A 21,487-nucleotide genomic window follows, 5' to 3' on the forward strand; every position below is an offset into this window, starting at 1 on the left:
CCTCCCAGCTCTAAACCCGGGCAATCAGCTGGTGATGTTAGGGTAATGACACAACCAAGATCTTTAAAATGAATACTGTTTGTTACATCAGAGAAATTAGAGATGTGGGTGAGAGCGACGTTTAGACATGGGGAGAGGGAGATGCAGGAAAGGAATATTTCTGACTTCCTGGAAGGGATGTAACAAGTCAGGTTGAAGCGGTTGCTTCTCTGTTCTGTTCCTGGCCATATCTTTGAATAATCTCCCTTATTCAAATATTGTTATTTTCTGAAGATCTGCAGGGGAGGTTGCTCTGAGGCCATGGCAAAGAATGAGCTTGCTGGAATTAAGCAGGTGAGTAGGCCAGGGGCTAGGAATCCTGCAGGCCTCAGGGGCATCCTGTCCTCCCTCCTTCAGTTAATAAGCTCATATTTTATTCCCACCCACATAAGAGCATTTTCCTTCCCACACCTCAGAGGAGCCAGAGGGAAGGAATTCTCTGGATCTTTCTTCGCAGAGAGGCCCAGATTGCCGGATGAACTTTCCAAAGTAACACCCTCTATTTTGCTGGAGTTGGAAAGCTGAGTTCTCTGACCTGCGACTCCTGGACCTACAATTCTGACTTGCTTTGCAGTTGGGAATGATATTGGGAGTTCCCCAGGGCTGGGCTGGGGGAGGTGGAGTCCTCTGAAAAACTTCTGACACAAGTTAACTGTACCTGTGTGGCAGGGGAGACTCAGGGGCCAATGCCCACAGCCTGGAGAAGAGACCTGCTTCCTGCAGAACATGTGCCAGGAGGTGGGCACTGGCGGGGAATATATTAGTCATCTCCAATTTCTCTGTCTCAGGTCAGATTGTGTACGAAGGGAACAGAGAGATGCATGACCGAGGGCTGTGGAGAAGGTAGCTCTGTGTGTGTGTGTGCGTGTGTGTGCGCGCACACCTGTGTGGAGAAGCAAGCATGAGCTCTGTTCTGTCCGACTCTGTGTGGTGATATGAATGGTTATTAACCCCACAGGAAACGAGTCATCTAAAGCGACATCCAGACCCCTCAGTCATTGCTGAACGACTGGATCTGACGAGTACTCCATCGTGGCTGAGATCTGGGCTAACTATGATGACATTGCCGGCTATAAGGGGTCAAGGCCGAGAGCTGGTACCGCACCAAGGTGGGCAGCCCAGGACACGTGGCAGTGGGGGTTGTGGGGACTAGACTAGGAAAGGCTCCTTTGTCTAGGGACTCTGATCCCTGGTGGTGTAAGGGGACGCGGGCAGTCTCAGGCTGGGTGTCCTGGCGGGGCTGCCTCGTGTGGTTGCACAGGCTGAGCACTGTGCCGCCGGCGCTGTCACCCACGGAGTCCTGAGTGGGCAACATGTGCCTCTGAACCTCACTGGCTTCCGCTCCCCTCTCCCCCCAGTGCGAGGAGATGAAGGCCACGGTGATCCGCCACGGGGAGACCCTGCGCCGCACCAAGGAGGAGATCAACGAGCTGAACCGCATGATCCAGAGGCTGACGGCCGAGGTGGAGAACGCCAAGTGCCAGGTAAGCTCTCCGTGCCCTGGCCAGAGTGGCTGGGGTGACCCAGGCGGCAGTAGGTGCGTGTGCCAACCTGGAGCTCACCCTCGTGCTCACCATCAGCACAAGCAGAGTCCCCGGCTCTGGTCCCTCAGGGAGGCCCAGGTGACGCAGCCGAGTGGCCTGTTCCTGGCTAATCCCAGCTGGGAGGGAAACATGAGGCACTTGCAGCAAATGGACCCTGACCAGTGGCTCACACACCCTCTTATTCTCTTGTGGGCTCTCAGAACGCCAAGCTGGAGGCCGCCATGAGCCAGTCTGAGCGGCAGGGTGAGGCCGCCCTCAGCGATGCCTGCTGCAAGCTGGCAGGCCTGGAGGAGGCCCTGCAGAAGGCCAAGCAGGACATGGCCTGCCTGCTCTAGGAGTACCAGGAGGTGATGAACTCCAAGCTGGGCCTGGACATCGAGATAGCCACCTACAGGAGCCTGCTCAAGGGCGAGGGGCACAGGTGGGCGCTGCCCCAGATTTGGGTCAAAGCCTTGTTTGCATAGACCTCACCCATGTATTCGTGGCACAGCTCCTTAGCACCTATTTCTTCTGCTCCTGCTTGGAACTCCTGTGGGCCCTTCCCTTCCCTGAGGAGAGGCTAAGGACAATAGTCTTTATTGAGGTCCTCTCCCTGGTTTCTGGGGCTCCCTGCATGATTTAGTTAGGGACAGTGGCTTGTTGGTAAATTTTTAATAGTTGACTCTTTGAGGAAAAAAAAGCCCTGATTTATCATGCTTGTTGATTGCAGTGGTGTAAAATCTTCCATATTGCATGATTTAAGCTACCACTGTCACTTGATGTAGAGTTGACTAGAAATAGGTGAGAGAGGTCTAGAATCTGGTGGGAGCATGTTCCAGAACACCACTGATTAGCAGGCCTCAGTGGAACAGGCAAATAGATACATTTCTATTAGAGAGGTGACAGTCTTGTGGCTCAGGGGGGCTGCGACACTCCAGGTCACGTGGCCGGTGGGTGGGGCCGGGGGAGCCAGACTGGCCTGGGTGTGTGGGAGCAGTAGGGGGGCTCTGTATCCAGCTGCATTTCCTCGAGGGTTCTAGAGAGCCTGCCGCTTGGGTTCTTTTGGGATTGGGTTAGGGAGCTGCTGAACTATAAGGGCTGCTATAGGACCCAGACCTTCTCTGGACCTCTGTGGGTGGGTCCTGGGTGATTCCTAGGGTGACTGGGTTCAGAGATGGTGACATGATGTCTTCTGGCTTCATTGTAAGGAACTCATGCCTAATTCTCATGCTTTCCTCTCCTGTATCAGGCTGTGTGCAGGCACCAGTCCCTTGAATAGCTGCGAGTGATTCTGGCCTGAAGAGAGACTCTGAAGTTAGAATGTGGGAAGAACATTTGGACTCTAAGGGCGGACACTCAGGGTGCAGGGGTTCTAGTCACTGCCAGCCACACGTCCCAACTCCTCTATGGTAACTACCATTCATTCTAAAGGATTTTTTTTTTTAATTCCATGAATGAGTGAAATTATACAACATTATCTTTTTCCTTCTGACTTATTGATCTGTGGTTTTGATTTGCATTCCCTTAATAATAAGCAATGGAGAACATCTTTCCATGTGTATCTGTTGGCAATCTGTGTGTCTTATTTGGTGAAATGTCTATTTTTAGATCCTCCACCCATTTTTAAATCAGGGTGCATGGTTTTCTGCTGTTGAGCAGTACAAGTTGTTTATGTATTTTGGATACCAACCCCCTTGACTGACCCATGGCTTGGAAATATCTCCTCCCATTCAGTAAGCTACCTTCTTGTTTTAACAAAGGTTTCTTTTGCTGTGCAGAATTTTTTTAGTTTGCTGTATTTACATTTTCATTTATTTCTTCTTTTTAATGGTGAAAAATTCACAATTAGAATCAGCCAGACTCCGTTTAGAAGGTCTTAATTTTGTTGCTAACACCCAAAGCATCATAGTCAGGAGCCAGTCAAATTTATGCCTTTTCTCCATCCGGTTTGATGAGGGTGTTGACCTTGGCCACATCAATGTCACAGAGCCTCTTCACAGCCTGTTTAATCTGGTGCTTGTTGGCCTTGACATCCACAGTGAACACAAGTATGTTGTTGTTTTCTATCTTCCTCATGACTGACTGAGTGACCAGGGGGATCTTGATGATGGCATAGTGGTCAAACTTGTTCCTCCCGGCGTGGGTGTGGGGGGGGTGCTTTTCTGAGGATATTTCAGTTGCTTTTAGAGTTACCACCGCAGGAAGGCAATTGATATGTGGGCTTTTTTTTTTTTGCATTGTGAATGCCTTTCAGCAATGCCTTTCTTGGCCTTCAAAACTTTCACTTAGATTTAGCTTTGGGAGAGAACGATACTATCCCCTTTGATTTGGGCTCCACCTTTGTGAAGAGTTCTTAGTTGTTCCTCTTGTTTCTTTTGCTGTTGGAGATGAATGCACAAAGACATTAAGGTCTAGGACCTCCCTGGTGGCACAACGGGTTAAGCACCGCACTATGAAGCAATCCGCAGCCTCTGCAGCACAAGTTCAATCCCCGGCCAGCCAAGGAGCAACCCACATGGCAAAGCAGACCTCTCCTGCCTCGCCTGCTGCTCCCCTCAGCAGTGTACTCCGGTCAATCTGCCTATCTGCTCCCTACTCTGTCTCTGGTGAATCCTCTCCCCCCCGCCCACATCTCTGGCCTGTACCCCAGCTCTTGTATGCATAAATAAATAAATCTTAAAAAAAAAGACATTAAGGTCTATGTCATTGAATTCAGGCTGCAGTGGTGATAGCACTGAGATTTAATCCCTAGGCTACCAGGGGTTAAGTAAAAAAATCCATTTTGAGTTGATTTTAGTATATAGTAAAAGATAGTGGTCTAATTTCATTCTTTTACATGTGGCTGTTCAGTTTTCCCAGTACCAGTTATTTAAGAGATATTTTTTCTTCATTGCATGCTCTTGACTTCTTTGTGATAAATTAGTTGCCTACATATGTGTGGCTTTATTTCTGATTCTATTGCATTGATCTGTGTACCTGCTTTTTTTTTTTTTTAAAGATTTATTTATTTTTATACAAGAGCTGGGGTATAGGCCAGAAGCGCGGGAGGGTGAGAAGATTCACCAGAGACAGAGTGGGGAACAGAACAGGCAGACGACTGAAATACACTGCTGAGAGGAGTAGCGGGCAGGTGCGACAGGAGAGGTCTGCCGCACCATGTGGGAATCTCCCTGGCCGGCCGGGATCAACCTGCACTGCAGAGGCTGCGGACAGCTTCACAGTGCTGCACTCAACCCGCTGTGCCACCAGGGAGGCCCTGTGTACCTGTTTTTTAAGGACAATATCGTACTGTTTTGATTACTTTCATTTTGTAATATAGTTTGAAGTGAGGGAGCTTAATAACTCTTCTTGTACTTTTTTCTCAGAATTGTTTAACGAATAATACAAGAAATATGCTATTTATAAGAAATGAACATAAAACATAAGGCTATAAATTGAAAGCAAAGATAAATATGATAAGGTGATTTTTTAGAGAATCAGAGTGCATTGCACATAGTAGAAATGAGTAATTTTCATGAGGTACTTTAGTTTATGTGCATGAATATGTATATAGGTACTGATTCATGAAATAAAATATATTACTTATTCTGAGTTGTGGTTAATGGTTAAAAAAAATTTGATCACCAGTAATCTTCAGAACCTTTTGCTGATATACACCAGCAGATATATACCACAAAACACATAGTAGCATTGTTTGTTATAGCAAAAAGATACACATCTGGATAGCCAAAGCAGAATGAAGAAATATTAATACATCGGAATACTATACAACACTGAAAAATGAATAAAGCTATATGCATCAAAATGGATGGATCTCACAGATATTGAAGAGAAAAAAGCAAGTTACAGAAGCACATAGAGAATTCTATTTATATAAAGCTTAAAGGTACCCAAAACTAAATACTTAGGAATTTATACAGAGATAAAATAATTAGGAAAAACAAGGGACTGCTTAACACAAAAATTCTGGATAATAGTTATGTTGGAGATTAGATGGGTTTAGAGTTGGAAGCTGCTGTGATCAGAACAGTTCCCACGGGGGACTTCAAAGGTACTGGTGGGTGTATGAGGATTTGTTTTATGACTATTGCTATTTAAATCATTAAATGTATATTCCACGTCCTCTTTTGCATGTGTGAGAAATTTATAAAACAAAAAGCTTGTGCTGTCTAGTCCCTGCTATTCCTTCATTTTAGAGTCATTACCCTGGATTATCTAGCTAGCTTAGGAACTGGATTCCCTAGTTCCAGTCTCTCTACCTCCTGTCTGTCTTCCACATTGTACCAGACCTGCCTTCCTAAATTACATCTCACATCAGGCCACTGTCGTACTCAAGCACCTTCTCTGGCTTCCACTGCCCACTCCATAAATCTAAACTCTTCTGCTCCATTTTCCCCACCTGAACTACCATTCCTTCTCCCTCTTCCTCCTTCCTTCAACGCCCATTCCAGGTCCCCTACTTTCCCATCTGAGCTCGCAGAATGTCCCTTTTACCCCTTGTCAGAACTCTGTAATGGTGACAAGGTGAGGTCACAAAGCCCCCAGGAAGGAGCGGCCTCATCCTCAGAAGTGAGGATTCTGGGAATTCCTCAAGCTGGATCTGGGCTTCGGTGCTCATCGCAGATTTGGAGGTGATGGCAACTCTATTCCTCAAGTGAAACTTGTCCACATGGCTCATTGGGTCACATGGGATGAGGGGTCTTGGGTTCCATCCATATCTTTTGGGCCCAGCTAGACATGAGCTTGTTAGCTGTGTGTACAGCTTTGAGGTGTGACTGCAGGAAAGGGGCCAGGGCAGTGGAAATAGGGCAGAGATGTATGGAAACAATGTTTTCTAGCCTGTTCATGCGCATTCCTCCATACCCCATCTACCGTGGAAAGATATTTGCACTGGGCTGGCATGAGCTGTTCCTATTCTCCGGGTTGAAGGATGTGTGTGACTTTATGTCCTTCAGGGCAGAGAGCAGATGCATGGGCTTAAGACAGGTCTGGCTCAGCCATGGCCCGGCAGGATTATTCACATGGTTCTGGGTCCCTGCTTCATGGCACCGTTGTAGACTGTCAGCCTGCCCAAGGAAAGGTGATGGCAACAGCAGTACCTGCCTGCCTACTTCACAGGTGCCGGTGCGCCCCAGTGGAGATGGTGGAGCTACAGCACTTTGGAGTGCGACGCTCTGTGCAGGTGTCAGCTCCCATGCCCATCTGCTAGGAATCGGCACGTGGAGGCCAGACGCAGGAAGTGAAGGGGCTGATTTTGTCACTTACAGACAGCACTTGCCGTAGTGGCCTTGAGTTTGGGGAAGGAGCCAGTGTTTGGATCCCTGCCATTGATGAAGTTAAGGAAGTTTTTTCAGATTCTTAGATTTTTAGGAATGACTATTGAATTTATTAAAGGCCTTTTGTATTGATGTAGATGACCATCTGGGGTGCGTCACAATAATTGATTTCCTAGAGTTTAGGAGTAAATTTATGTGATCTCACTTCGAAGACTCAGCTCCACAGACTGTTGTCCTTTGTGCCTGGGTTCATGCTACCCTTGGCATCTCCAGGCCTGGTGGAGCAGCTCCCACCGTGCCAACCCAGTGCATTTCATTTTCCCAACTGCCTTTGGGGACCAGAAAGGTTAGCAAGCCCATTTTACAGAAGAAGAAATAGAGGCCCAGAGAAGTTAGGTGACCTGCTGGTGACAGCAGGGGGGGTGGGGGTATGGAAATTGTCCTTCTGGCCTCAGTCGAGTGCCCCTTGTCTGTTCTTCTCATCTTCCTGGTCTTCCTCCCTACCCGACTTGCCTGAAACCCACAGTGTGAAGAGGTGAAGGAGACCATGCAGGGCCTGAGGCACAGCAAGGAGGAGCTGAACAGGCTGAACCAGGCCATCCAGCAGCTGACCGTGGAGGTGGACAGTGCAAAGAGACAGTCTAAGAGTGGGACCGGGGGACAGCAGAGTGGCGATGGGGTAAGGGATCAGGTATTTATGGTAACTAGACTATAGTCCTTGTCTTTTGGAATTGGTGGGCAGAGTTTCTCTGTGTGTCTGAATAAGCAGGAGTGTGGCTGGAGTGTCCATCGCGCTTACATTAGCCTAGGACTCTGTATTTCATGTGGGTGAATAATTGGCAGGTAAGTATATACGTACGAAGGTGCATGCCTGTTTCTGTCATATTGTTGTATCCATGTGCACACTTTTGTCTCTGTGTTTTGTTTGTCCTATTCGGCATTAAATTTAAACCCATTTTTAGAAACGATCTCAGGTTCTGAGGGATATATATTTGTGGGGGTTCTCCCTATTACAGGAGCTTGTGACTTTGAGGAGGGATGAACTGTTCCAGTTCCAGGGGTGGCAAGTGAGCGGGGTGGGGGCCGCCAGGGTTCAGTGTCCCGTCAGCTACAGCTGCTCTGACTTTTCCAAAGGTTCCCTAAGCAGCGAGCTCACTTCTTCAAGACGAGTGTTTATTGTTATTATTTTGCCCCAGAGACTATAAGTTCTAGTCTCCTATGAAGGCAGGCTGTTTTCCCTTTGAATTTCGTCGATGAAATAATAATCCTAGCATTATGTACTAGGGAGCATATGCTGCTTCCTCCATCCTAGCTCATATTAGACAAGCTACCTACTGGTGTAAAAGTTTCCCTCTCCGAACCGCCACCCTGCGAGGAGGGCAGACATAACACACATTTTGGAGCAGGCACGCTCATTCTTCTAAGCCATTTGTAACCCCTCACTGGCGCTCCAGTCTCTGAGAAGCGTCTGGATTCTTGATGGGAGTGGGTGGGTGGGGACCAAGGCTGTCCTGTCTGTGATCTTCCCTTTGCCCCCAGTCCAGCAAGCTAGCGCAAGCGAAGGACCTGCCAGCCCTTCAGGAGGAGGAGGGGACCTCAGACAATGCCAAGGGCAAGCTGGCCTGGCTGGAGGCTGCCCTGCAGCGGGCCAAGCAGGACATGGTGAGGCAGCTGCGTGAGTACCAGGATCTGATGATAGTGAAGCTCGGCCTGGACTTTGAGATCGCCACCTACCGCAAGCTGCTGGAGGATGAGGAGAGCAGGTGAGGCCAGGCACTGGCCTCGACGATGCACTCAGCCCCTGGGCCTCACAGTGGGGGAGGGTGGTGAGTGGTGACCTGGGTATCCAGGGACTTGTTCTGCTGTCAGTAACCCCCCGTCCCCCACTGTCCTACAGTCCTGTAGACAGAAGTCCCAGCAATGGAGCATCCTGGCACCTGGGATTGGGTGACTCATGAAGTCATTTGCCCCCAGAGTTTGAGAGCAGGGGTCAGTTTGTCTACTGAGACAGCAGCAGGGACCACAGCCAGGCTACGGGCACGCAGGTCCCCAGCAAGTGCCTTCCCTCCTCTGTCCTCCAGGCCTCGGGCAGGCAGGGAGACAGGCACAGGTAGTGCTTCAGCTTGTAGCTCTAGACAGCAGTAGAGGTCCCAGGGCTGCCGCCCCAGCTGGGTCTGCCGGGCTGAGGGGAGGGTCAGGGGACTGAGCACAAGCACCCTACATCGATCATTTCCTCTGAACCCCATCAAAACCCTAGAAAGAGCCTATTAGCCCCATTTTACAGATGAGGAAACTGAGTCTCAGAGAGCAAGGGGCCACCTCAAGGACACTCAGATGGAAAGTGGCTGGGTGAGGCTTGGACAGTATTTTTCAGATAATTGAGCTATTTCCTTTGTGGTCTCTTCAAAAGTTCAAAATGCTCCCCCCACCCATCCCTCCTTTCAAGCTAAACTGCGGTGGAAGAAAGTACAGACCTTTCACTTTCTTCCTCCTCCAAGAAGTCATCAGTGAAAATGAGTTAATTCAATGTAAAGCAGGAGAGATTGAGTCTAAAGGCCCAGAAGGAGTTTTTGATGCAAAAAGTTGCAGGGGGGGGGTGGCGGGGGTGGGGTGGGGTGGGGGTGGGGGTGGAGGGGTGGAGGGGGGTTGTCTGAGAACCAGACCGAGAGCCTGGCTGGAGCGGCTGGAGCCGGTGTTTTCTTCTGGGCGGGTGGAGACGGTTCTGGGGAGCACCTGGCGGAGGGATGATGCGCTCACCTGCTCCCTGCTCCTCCCCGCAGGCTTGGTCTGGGATTCGGGGCCCGGAGCATCAGTAAGTACATAACAGGGCTGCCTCGGCCTGGGCTTCAAATATTATCCACCCCCCCCCCCCCCGCCTCTGTGTGCACCCTGGGATGGGAGCGGGGTCTGTGTCTGTCCTGCCTCTGAGCCTTCTGGGGTGACTGTGCGTGCTGGAGGTGGGGCTTCTTTGGTGTGGGCTGTTCTTTGGGGCCAGGCGGTTCCGTGGGTCTGTCCTCGGGCTTTATCCTTAGGTGGGTAGAATCCGGCGCCGACCTCGGGGCGCTGGGGGCTCCTGCCTCGCTCTTGGGGAGGGGGTACTGGGGATCTGTTGCTTTGGGGAGCTTCCCTCCTGCCCCTCGGCGGGGAGAAGGGTCTGCGCCTCTGTCCCGTGGGGGAGCTCGTGGGGCGTCTCCGGGGCCGTGGGGCGGGGGGAAGGGGGTCCGCCTCCTGCAGCAGCCGCTCTCCCCCAGCCCAGGGCGGGGCTCCCCCCGCCGCGCCCGCCGCGGAGCCCGCGGGCCCGGACACGAGCGCCCCTGGCGGCGGCGGCGCGCACTGCGGCCCCCCGGTCTGCGGCGCGGGCCTGGCTTGCAGCGAACCCCGCGAATGCTGACCCGTTCTGGCCGGCCCAGGAGAAGCCCAGGAGCCCTCACCCGAAGACTTAGCCCCGCACCCCGGCGCCCTCGCCCTGGGGCCGGCCCCCGCCTCGCCCGCGCTCTCGCCCCGCCCGGAGCGAGCTGTCGGGGAGCAGCTCACCGGCCGAGAGACCAGCCGCCCCGCAGCTCGCGCCCCGGCCCAGCGCCCCGTCCCCCTCCCGACCCCCGTCCCGCTCCCGGGGCTCCTCCTCTGCAATAAAAGTTCTGCCGTGAACGGAGCGGCCGGGGTGCCCGCGCCTGCATTTCTCACGGTGTCCTCAGGACAGCACTGGCTGGATTTGGAGGTGGGAGGAGATGCGGGACCGACCTGGGGGCACCTCCTCCCTTGTGGAGTCTGGGTTTGCACGGTTCAGTTTGTGGTGACGCTATGGAGACAGTCTGGGGGCGGGGCGTGGAGTCAGAGTGCGCTGGTGAAATGCACGAAGGGAGGGTCTAGTACCCCCTCTCTTGGGGCCCACGAAGGGAGGGTCTAGTACCCCCTAGCCTGGGCCCAAGTCATCTGCTCTTGGCCGAGGAGCTGAGAGCTGCGGTCCTTCAAGTACTCACCCTGCAAGCAGTTGCTGAGCGGCCCTGAGGCTCAGGCACAGTGGCGGTGAGCACGGGGGTGATGCAGGATAAGAACAGAAGAACTGGAAAGGAGGCGCCACGAGACCAGAAACCTGGCTCAGCTACATCAACGACACCCGCCTGGGACGCAGGCCATCACAAGGAAACGCCAGGATGAAGCTGAGAGGAGCTTCTACTGCCCCGATAGGGACATTCGAGGACAGGTGGTGGAAGAGATGGTCCTCAGAGGTTGGGGCTGGGGGTGTGTGAACACAACTGGGTGCCCCAGACCCAGGTTCTAGTGTAACAAGTGATTCGCTGGTGCACTGAGAACTGTGTACTGTGGTGGAGGGAGAATTGGGCTTTGGAATCAGGTGGAGATTTCTGCTCCGTCTGCACTGCAAGACTTACCATGTAGTTGGTCTGAGCTCACAAAGCAATTGGACTTTGTGGGTAGAAGATAGACCAGCTTGGGGGACAGGGTGGCCAGAGAAGGGCTGAGTTTCTGGGCCTTTTCCTAGCCACCCAAGCCCAAGAGAAGCCTCTGCTCAGGGAGGGCGCATTCTTTTCTCTTGCACAAAGGATTACATCACCAGCAACCTCAGGAACAATGGCTCCTGCTTTCTGTGTCCCTGGGTGGGGCTAAGGTGCGTCATTGGCCAGAGGCCCTGGCTTTACCTTTTAAGGTAAGCTAGTGCCACAGTGTCTGCCGTGTTCTCCTGGGTCCCTGCCTGGAGAACAGGTATCCAAAAAGGCCCCCTTCCTGGATAAACAGAGCAGTCTCATGCCAAAGGAATGGGGCTGAAACCTGGCTGGTAGGCAGCCATCATCCAAAGAATGTACTTGGTCTGAGCTCATAAAGCAACTGGACTTTGTGGGGTAGAAGATAGACCAGCTTGGGGGACAGGGTGGCCAGAGAAGGGCTGAGTGCCACTGGGTATATGCATCAGCCCTGAGGGGTGAAAGCTGATCCACACCAGCCACATAAACATTCTTACCAACACTCCCAGCACAAGCAGCTGCCTGATGGCAGAACCCCCTCTGCGCTTGTTCCTTGCATTCTGCTAGGAGGTAATACCATTCTGTGGCTTCTAAGGTCAGGTTTTTCTAGCTCCTGCTGTGCTGATCACTTCGAGGATCATGTCACTGCGGGAAGTGCAGAAGCAAGTATCCTCCAGAAGTTGTCCGGAGGGTCTGTGGCGAGCTTGTATCACAGAGGACTGGTTGCCCACATTCTCCCTTTCCAAGTCTCAAGGCTGGACCTGCCTGTCAGTCCAGGAGATACCAGGGACTGTGGGTCAAGTTTGAGTCTCTTGCTGGGCCAGGTCCATGTGGGTCACCAGCGATGTTTGTGGTTTTGCAGTTTGAGAACCAATTTTCTGAGTGGCTCCCTGGCCAAGGGCCACATTCCAGCCTGGGGTGGGAGAGTCATTCAGCAGCCCATTTACAGGCTTTGCCAGTTGGAGTAACTCCTGAGAGGAGGAGGTTGTCACCAGTTTGGTCATCACTTCTCAGCAGAGGGGACTCTGAGGGGTCAGCCCTTAGCTCTCCATGTCTGCCTCATACCTAATAGCACTTAAACACGCCTGATGTGACTTAGCTGTTCGTGTGTTTACTTGAGACCCCGCGGGTAGTGATTCTCTCACGCATCCAGCTCCAGCGTTTGCACGTAGTGCATGTGAGCAGGTCAAGGCTTTGTGGGCCTGGCTGGTCTTCCTTGTCCTTGGATGCATTGAACCTTGTCCTCCCACCACTAACACGTCTCACCCTCCAGCAACCCCTTGGGAGTCTCTTGATGGGTCAAAATGCAGCCCCTTCTTGCTAGCTGCAGTATTCAACCAGACTCTGTCCCAGTTCTGTCCCCGATCTTGCTATGACTGGGCCCAACGCTTCTCCTGGTTCTGGGCGCCCTCCTCAGATCTAACTGGTGAAGATTCATTTCTCCCTTTTCCCCTCCCTACTTAACTTCTCTGCACCACAGTACAGAAAATAGTACTCATCATGTGAGAATGAAGTATATTACAGTATGTAAAGTGTTTTCAAATTAATAAAAGTAACAAAGACGTAATTAAAATTTCATTTACTTGAGTTCTTGGGCAAGATTTTGGCCCCTTTAAAGAAAGCTCTGCGAAGTCTTTAAGGTCAAATGTCACCTTCCCCCACTGTGGTGAGAGTGACTAAGGGGCAGGAAGGGGGGAGGTAGTTTAGCCCTGACCCAGGGGCACTGCCCTGTGTGATACCCAGCAGCTCCTGCTCACCAGGACTCCCCTCTTGGCCCATCTGTGACCCCATCTCATTGGCACACCTGTCCAATTGTACGCCCACAATACACTCATATCCACACGTACCCATAAAACTCTTTTGCGCATGCACACAGGCATGCGCACATGCACACCTGTGACTACATGTGGGAAATCCTCACAGTTAAACACACACACACAGACAGCCACTCACAGACAGCCGCCCGGGACAGTGGGCTGGGCAGAATGGACACAGACAGCTGTGCACGCAGCAGTGCCACGGCCCCTGGCCCCTGCTTCCCCGAGGCCCCAGTCCTGGCTGACCTCTCCTCTAAAGAATACTAGAGCTTTCCGTTGCTAAGGGACCTCAGACATCACCTAGTCCAGCCATTTTCTTTCACAAGTGAGACCCCAGAAGGGAGATGATGCGCTGTACGTGATGCAGCGCGGTATTCCCTTTTCTCTCCATTCTGCGCCCCAGGTTTTGTGTATTTGATCCACTCACCCCTGCTCCCCTGCCTGGCTTGGTCCAGCAGTGGGGTTGGGGTGGGGTGGGGACTGTGTTGCTGGAGCGGGAAGTGAAGGTCATAGCTGGAGGGAGGGTGAGAGCAGGGAGGCCAGGAGGCCATCGGGGCCTGAGACATGGAAGCGAGGGGTCCCTCTGCAGAGATGGGAAGTCCCTCTGGGCTGGGGTTGCACATGGCTTCTGAACGGGGGAGGCAGAGCTGAAGCTGATGCTTGGGCCTCGGGCTTGGACCCTTGGCCGGGCCTGTGTGCTGTCATGGCGCGAAGGGCTGCTTTGAACAGCTGGACACTCTGGAACTCTCCTGGGGCTCTGTCCTGCTCAGCATTCCATGCAGGGAGTGCAGGGGCCACGTCAGTGACTGCAAACCGTGGACTATTTTTATCTCTTAAAAAGGCCTTTGTTTTTTCAGATCACTTATTTCTGTTGTCTCAATGTTCTCACTATTTCTGTCACCTTGAGGGATGGGCACGGGGCCCTGCATGTCTGCACCTGGGTCTAGAAGTCTGGAGTTTCACCTTGCTATAAAGAGAGATGGTCAGGGACTCACCTTGGCCCATAGTGAAGCCAAGGGGCTGTCACCCCCTTCCCACTGCCACTTGTAAGATCCTCATCAGTGTGTGTGTGTGTGTGTGTGTGCATGAGGATGGGGGAGACACTGCCCAGCATGAAAAAACTGGATTGACCTAGAAGATGTGGTCACTTCCCTCTGAACATGAGATACCTGATCACAGATAGAAGTGCTCCCAGAGGCTGGCCACGGCCCTGATCTCTGGCAGGATTTCTACTTTATATTGTGCAGAAGAATAGCGCTGATAACCCCTGTTCTGGTTTCATGGCGCTCATCTTTTTTATGTACAGGAAGTTCCTTTCATCTTCCCATCAACTCCTTCTTCCCTTTTACTCTAGAGATGTGGAAACAGCGAATCGCAGTGAACCGTCCAAGGTCACTCAGCTCAGAACGGAGTCCAGCTCTGGACCAGGCAGTCTGGATCCAGAGTCTGTGCTCACCTCTGAGCAGCATCATTTTCTTGCTATGTGCTGTTTTCTGTCTCTGAGGTGTCTTATCAGCTATGGAAGGTCTCCAAACCCCAAAAGAACTTCATTAAAAAACAAACAACAACAACAAAAAAGTAGCCATATGAAAGACTTTGAAAATTTAAATTATGTTTGTGTACTTTTGCCTTAAAGAATTCTAATAAATTACTCAGGCATGAGTCTTCCCCACCAAAGCAATGAGTGATGTTTCCTTAAGCTTTGAGTGATTGATGGATCTCATTGTCATTCTCCACCAGTTTACAGATGTGCACAGGGATGCTTTCTGGGAGGCAGCTGTGGTTCACCGACGTGAACACATGCAGCAAGATGCACCAGGCTTCAAACCCCAGGAACCACTGGACTCCATGTGGGGCCCCTCCCGAGGGACTGAGTGTCTCTCAGCATCTATTTCTTCATCTGCAGATGTGTCATTCAGGTTGTGTGGCCAAAATTATATCACACAAGGGCCTCACACAACCCTGGTTAAATCTGAGATTTTTGTGACCCCAGCGATGGAGACCCCCGGACTAGGGGTACTGGAGTGGTAGAGTACTGGAGACCTCAGACTAACGCCTTGTCAGTTCCATATGACTTTGGGGACCCATCCAAACCCTGACCCCTGGGGAGGAAAACAGAGGCGCAGACAAGGCCAAGTGTTGGCTACATTGATTTAATGAAACAACAAGTCAAGACAGAGTGCTCAGCAGAGGAGGAAGGGAGAGGCTGGGAGGCCCTGGCCACTGGCCCTGTGGCAGCCAGGGTAGGGTGTTGGTGCTGGTCTTCTTCCCTGCGCAGAGTCCCCTTCCTGTGGGCAATAGGAGCCTTCTTTGCGGGGCAGCCTTTCGCAGCTCCGGCAGCAGAACCAAGCAAGAGGGAATCACACACAGAAACTAGAGATCACCCAGAAGTGGGATGGACCTTTCAAAGTGCCAGAGCGGTGGCAGAGTGCTTGCTCTGCCCAGGAGGGGGTGCTCTTCACTGCGGCCCAGGCAGGGCTGGTCACGCCCGTCTGGACTGGAGAGACATCCACCTGGGCATGAGTCTGGGCATCTAACATTTGCGGCAGGACATCCGGGTGGACCCGCAGGAGGCGCTACTGGCGCTGCTGATGATTGGCCTGGAGCTGGACACGCCCAGGTCCCCGCAGACGACTCCACCCCGGGAGCTGCTGACACCTGCGAACCCCAAAGGTTGAGTCAAAATTCTGGGGGAGGGAGTCATTCTGCAAATGGGACAAATGCCTCCCACACCGCCTGAGCTTTGGTATTAAAAGTCAGGAGAACTGTACTTGATAACTCTGGGGCTTTCTACACCTAAACTGTGGTCTTTCCTGCTGTTTGACCCTAATCCTCTTGCTGTGAGGCCAGTCTCCACTCTTACATTTAGGTTTCACTGAAAACCCCCCCCTCCCAGACTCTGCCATCCTTCAGAGGAGGGAGTTTATTGGACCACACAGGCTGTATTACTCACAGACATTCACGGAGCCAACACCTTCACACAGCCTGAGAGGGAGGAAGAAAAAGACTTGATTAGTGACTGGCCACCAGGGGCAGACAAAACTCCCAACATTTTTGGAGTGGAGTCCCCAGGGGTCAACAAGGTAGGAGCAGAGGGACAAGATCAGCGCTCTCAAGCCATATATTTCAACAAAGCAAAAAACCCATAGGTTTTTTCGAGACCCCCGGCCACTGCTCAGTCGTGAGAAAGGGTGGCTTTTGAGCAAGAGACAGGAGGGCAGCTAATGGTGAGACGGGGCTGGGACCCACCTGTGCTCCTCGCCCTCCAGCAGGCGCCTGTAGGTGGCGATCTCGATGTCCAGGCCCAGCTTGGAGTTCATCACCTCCTGGTACTCCTTGAGCAGGCAGGCCATGTCCTGCTTGGCCTTCTGCAGGGCGTCCTCCAGACCGGCCAGCTTGGAGCGGGCGTCGTTGAGGGCGGCCTCGCCCTGCTGCTCAGACTGGCTCACGGCGGCCTCCAGCTTGGCGTTCTGAGAGCCCACAAGAGAACGAGAGGGGGTGTGAGCCATGGGTCAGGGTCCATTTGCTGCAAGTGCCTCGTGTCTCCCTCCCAGCTGGGATTAGCCAGGAACAGGCTACTCGGCTGCGTCACCTGGGCCTCCCCGAGGGACCAGAGCCGGGGACTCTGCTCAGGCTAACAGCCAAACACGAGGGTGAGCTCCAGGTTGGCACACGCACCCACGGCCGCCTGGGTCACCCCAGCCGCTCTGGCCAGGGCACAGAGAGCTTACCTGGGCCTTGGCGTTCTCCACCTCGGCCGTCAGCCTCTGGATCATGCGGTTCAGCTCGTTGATCTCCTCCTTGGTGCGGCGCAGGGTCTCGCCGTGGCGGATCACCGTGGCCTTCATCTCCTCGCACTGGGGGGCAGAGGCAGGGAGGCTCAGGGCACGTTACCCCCGTGAACCCACCAGCTTGCCCACCTGCCCTCCCATCTCCCTAGCTGGAGGGGAGCGCCCTCCAGAGACCCTCCTGCGGGGTTGGGGGGCCCTGGTGCCCACCTTGGTGCGGTACCAGCTCTCGGCCTCGGCCCGGCTGCGGCTGGCGATGTCGTCGTACTGAGCCTTGATCTCGGCGATGACGCAGTCCATGTTCAGGTCCCGGCTGTTGTCCATCTTGACGACCACCGAGGTGTCTGAGATGTGGGAGTTGAGAACGCGGATCTCCTGTGGGGGGGACGACGGAAGGACCCTGCTTACACCACAGCTCCAGCGGGTCTCAGCCCCTCCCCTCTCTGCAGCCCCGACCCCCTGGGCAGCCTCATCACCCAGCGCCCCCATCTGTGTCCAGTCCCACTTCCAGGCACGAGCCCGCTCTCCAGGCCGGCTGCCCCTTTCCACCTGGACCGGCCCCCTCACCTCTTCATACAGGCGCCGCAGGAAGTCGATCTCCTGGGTCAGGGCCTCCGCGTTGGCCTCCAGGTCCGACTTGCGCAGGTAGGCGCAGTCCACATCCTGGGGAGGCAGGGGTCCGTGAGCTCAGGGCACAGTGCTCATCACCGGCCCGGCTGCTTTCCTTGCCCCGTCCACGGAGGCCAGGGGACAGGGCCCCCGCGCTCCTGGTCCCACCCACCTCCCTCCATGTTCCCCTCCCTGGGAGACCCTCACGACGGCTCCCCTCTGAGAACAAACCCATGTGCCTTGCAGAAGGGCCATCACCTTTCACCCCCTCCAACACCCCGACACATCTACCCTCCATCCCCCCAGGTTAGCCTGCCCTGTCCCAAGAAGGCTGCCCGGATGGTCTCTGCTGCTCAGCCACCTGGACCCTCCCCGTCTCCGCCAGTCCCCGAGACCCCATCTGGCCACTCCTGGTTCCGCCCCATCCTCCCATGCCCTGGCCCCTGGTGCGTCTCCTCCCGCCAGACCCTCACAGCGCCGGGGACACTGCCCCGCAGCGGACTCTGAAGCTCCACGGGCCCTGCACAGCCCACAGCCCACAGCACAGTGGGCTGGGGGGGCAAGACAGCCACCCCTGCCCCGGGCCTTGCCAGTGAGTCTTCTGACTTTGCTGCCCTCTGCTGGGCAAAGCCTTGCATGACCTGCCCGCTGGGAACTTCCCATCCTGCTTGGGCATGGGCAGGGCCCCCACACTGAGCCTGAGGCCCTCAGGCTGGTCTCCCCAGGAAGACCCCCTGCTCTGCTCTGAGGCCTCCCTGTGCGAGCCTCTCCACCCGGCGGCGCTCACCTTCTTCAGGGCCACAAACTCGTTCTCGGCGGTTGCTCTCAGAGCAACCTCCTCCTCGTACCTGCGGCAGAAGAGGACCAAGAGGAGGTGAGCAGGCCTCCGCACACCCCCTCCGCTCACCCCAGCCAAGGGGCCGCCTCAGGAGCCTTCCCACCCAGCCGCACCCGGAGCCCCCTGTGCCCTCATGCCTGGACTTGGGTGTGTCTGTCATGCCCCCTCCGCTCTGAGGGGGGGTGGGAAGGGCCAATCTTCTGATGCCTCTAGATGTGCCCCCAGGGCTGCCCAGGAGGCACTCGGGCCTCAGCACCTGCCCTGTGTCAGGAGTGACGGGGCTCCCTCAGGGCACAGGGGATGCTGCTGAGGACCCGCTCAGGGAGGAGATGGCTTCCGCGGGAGAGAGGCCTCCGCGGGTGTGCAGCCTTGCCCCTGGCTGGCACCTGGGCCCCAGAGCTCCTGCCACACACGCCAGCCAGGCTGCCTGGCAGCGCCCTCCCACAGCTGCTTTCTCTCCTGATCCACGGGCGTGGGCAAGTCTGTCTCCTGGGCCCACCGCCACGTCCCTCCTGCCACACTCACTTCTTCCGGTAGCCCTCCAGCACCTCCTGCACGTGGTTGAGCTCGGCGGCCAGGCGCCCGCTGTCGGCCTCCACGGACTCGGCCTCCCGCCTCAGGGTCTCGATGTAGCCGTTGAACAGGGGCTCCATGTTGCTCTCGCAGCACTGGCGGTTCTGGTAGAACTGCCATTTGGTCTCCAGCAGCTTGTTCTGCTGCTCCAGGAAGCGCACCTGTCATTTGGGTGAGGACAAGGGGTTAGATGGCTCCTGGGGTCCCTAAGCCAAAATTGGGGGATGGCAGTGATGCCTTTGAGGTCTGCTCCCAACTTGGAGCTCAGCAGAGATTAGGCAGAGGTGGGCTGTGGGGGCCCAAGCAAATGCTGCATCTCCTGACCATGGTCCCTGTCTGCACATGCCCCTCAGGGACGGGAGCAGGGGCCCGGGATAGGCTCTCAGCTGAGCTGAGTTCCTGAGCCTCTTGAGTCCAGGCAGCGCCATGGGGTCGGGAGGGAAGGGAAGGCTCCCCCTCAACCTCAAGGCAGAGGATGAGTCCTCTTAGGCCAAGCTCCCAGACTCGGATCACAGCAGGGGCTCTGGGACATGATGTTACAGGTCATGTAGAGGAGAGCTCAGCTCAGCTGGCCTCTCCCCACTTGATCTTGTAGCCAACCCCCAACATCCCCTGCCCAGCCAGGGCCTGGGCAAGCCTGGCTGATCTCAGAAGCAGCAGTCATTTTCCCTCCTCGTCTCTCGAAGTGTGCCCTGTGCCCAGAGCTGCCGTGTGCGCCTCTCCCCACCAGCTCTGCCTGGGAACACTCAGCTGAGTCTTTCTGTGTCTTCAGTGAGGGCCTGATGGGGCTGTGTGTCTGTTGCCTCCCCCATCAGACAGGAACTCCTGGAGGCAGAGGTCTCTGTGCCTCTTACTCTCTCTGGGAGCCTGGCCTGAGCCTGAGCACAGGTGGAGCTCGGGAAAGGTGTGATGAAGGACACGCACCTTGTCAATGAAGGCAGCAAACTTGCTGTTGAGGCCCTTGATCTGTTCCTTTTCCTGAAATTTCACACCCTGGGCGCTGGGGTCGATCTCCAGGTTGAGGGGGGTGAGCAGGCTCTCGTTGATGGACACGGTGGTGATGCTTGGTGGGCTGGGTCCGCACACCCCGCCGGAGCGGTACCCGAAGCTGCTGCCGCCGGAGCCGGCCCGGAAGCCACCACAGACGCTGCGGCTGCCGAAGCCCCCGGAGATTCCACGGTAGCAGGAGACGCCGCGGTAAGGGGCGGCGGTGATGCAGCAGCGGCCAGCCCGGGGCGCACAGGCTGAGGCACAGCTGAAGGCACGGCCTCCACCGAATCCTGATCCACAGGTCATGGTAGTACTGGTGAGATGAGTTGCAGAGAACAGGAAGGAAGAGCAGGAGCCTTGAGAAACTCCAATGTGTTCCTCAAGGAGCTGCAGTCCTATTTATGCTCAGACTGAGCAGGGGGTTGGCCATGCAGACGGATTGGGGCAATTTGTGCTTTATGGGCTTGGGCGGGTGGCCTGGTCCAATGCCCGGCTAGAATGTGCTTTAATGGTGGAGTGGCCCGCACCCTCCTCTGTGTATGGGATGCCTGGCCGAAGGGGGACTCAGCATGTTTCATCTGCAAAGTGCTTTGCCAGCAGAACATGCACTCATTTGCAGATTTTGGGGAGAGAAAGGCCTGGCAGGGGAGGGAGGGAAGAAACAGGCCAGGAGAATGGAGGAGAAAAGTCAGATGCTGAGTGTGTATTCACTGTGTGTGCACTTTGGAAAGAGGAGGGGACCTGTTTGTGTGTATAGAGGTGAGTAGGGGGGATCCAGCAAAGTCTGAAGTATTTCCAATGACATCTGGAAGTTTCCATTCTAGTGAATGCCAAGGTGCTTTGACAACACACACTGTATCTTCCTCATCCCCAGGAGTCCAGAGGTTGCTGAAAACCATAGGTTTTTGGCTAGCAGATTATTAAGTAGTTGCGTTATATGTCTTTTTCAACTTTTGTTAAGAGATTTTTCAAACTAATAGGAAAGTTGGAAGAACAGTATAAGAAACACCTGGAGATGTCCATCCGCGCACCTAGGTTCCAGCTAGCTCTCACACTGTGCCGTGTTTGCTTTAACACTTGCCATTTATGTGGCGGCTACAGGAAGTATGCCTTGCAATCCTTACATACTTCCATACACATTTCTTAAGAGTAAGGACAGTGCCATTTCCACATGCAAGATAATTAACAATAATTACAAAGAATTATTTACTATCCATTCCCAATTGTCCCTAGATTAAAAAAAAAAAAAGGTCTTATGTGATTTAACTTATTCTTTATACCTTGTATTTTTTTTTAAGCTGCAATTAGATCTAGAGCTGGCTTATTCAATATGGTAGTCAATAGCTACAAGCATGACTGTTAAATATGAATTAGTGAAAATTAACTAAATTTAAGTTAGTTCTTCAGGGGGCACTGGCCACATTTTAGGTCCTCAGTGTCCACACGTGCTATCTGAGTAGGCAGTCTCGATACAGAACATTTCCATTACCATATAAAATTCCATTGGCTAGTGTTGGTCCAGAGGCTTGATTGGATTTAACTTGCTCATATTT

General features: G+C 53.9%; 2 protein-coding genes and 1 pseudogene across 2 annotated transcripts; 2 read left to right on the forward strand and 1 right to left on the reverse strand.

Moving 5' to 3' along the window:
- Positions 1-1,130: 1,130 nt before the first annotated feature.
- LOC119247071 (keratin, type II cuticular Hb1-like) lies at positions 1,131-2,047 on the forward strand (annotated as a pseudogene).
- Positions 2,048-6,116: 4,069 nt separating this feature from the next.
- On the forward strand, positions 6,117-10,229 carry LOC119247072 (keratin, type II cuticular Hb1-like). Its single transcript, XM_037513288.2, has 5 exons — positions 6,117-6,193; positions 7,365-7,517; positions 8,378-8,601; positions 9,619-9,650; positions 10,090-10,229. The coding sequence occupies exons 2-5, from the start codon at positions 7,386-7,388 to the stop codon at positions 10,227-10,229; spliced, it is 528 nt and encodes a 175-aa protein (XP_037369185.1). The 5' UTR covers positions 6,117-6,193; positions 7,365-7,385.
- Positions 10,230-10,277: 48 nt separating this feature from the next.
- On the reverse strand, positions 10,278-20,240 carry LOC119247073 (keratin, type II cuticular Hb1-like). The gene is made up of 12 exons (XM_037513289.1): positions 19,869-20,240; positions 18,897-19,105; positions 18,321-18,381; positions 17,492-17,587; positions 17,135-17,299; positions 16,868-16,993; positions 16,386-16,606; positions 16,090-16,121; positions 15,675-15,794; positions 10,819-10,901; positions 10,580-10,637; positions 10,278-10,462 (listed from the first exon to the last, which is right to left on the reverse strand). Exons 1-12 carry the CDS (start codon positions 20,238-20,240, stop codon positions 10,278-10,280), a joined length of 1,728 nt encoding a protein of 575 aa, XP_037369186.1.
- Positions 20,241-21,487: the final 1,247 nt, after the last annotated feature.

The sequence above is a fragment of the Talpa occidentalis genome, unplaced genomic scaffold (genome assembly GCF_014898055.3).
Source record: "Talpa occidentalis isolate TD23 unplaced genomic scaffold, MPIMG_talOcc4v2.1 talOcc4.16, whole genome shotgun sequence".
Classification (NCBI taxonomy): domain Eukaryota; kingdom Metazoa; phylum Chordata; class Mammalia; order Eulipotyphla; family Talpidae; genus Talpa; species Talpa occidentalis.

Coding starts and splice junctions, on each gene's coding strand:
- LOC119247073 (XM_037513289.1), bottom strand. CDS start 20,240: ATGACCTGTGGATCAGGATTCGGTGGAGGCCGTGCCTTCAGCTGTGCC. Junction 10,902..15,674: donor CCGGATGTCCTGCCGCAAAT/GTTAGATGCCCA, acceptor CCTCCTTTCCAG/TTCTTCTGTTCTTATCCTGC. Junction 10,463..10,579: donor AAGGGAGGAGGTGCCCCCAG/GTCGGTCCCGCA, acceptor CTTTTATTGCAG/AGGAGGAGCCCCGGGAGCGG.
- LOC119247072 (XM_037513288.2), top strand. CDS start 7,386: ATGCAGGGCCTGAGGCACAGCAAGGAGGAGCTGAACAGGCTGAACCAG. Junction 7,518..8,377: donor GACAGCAGAGTGGCGATGGG/GTAAGGGATCAG, acceptor CTTTGCCCCCAG/TCCAGCAAGCTAGCGCAAGC. Junction 9,651..10,089: donor ATTCGGGGCCCGGAGCATCA/GTAAGTACATAA, acceptor GCTCTCCCCCAG/CCCAGGGCGGGGCTCCCCCC.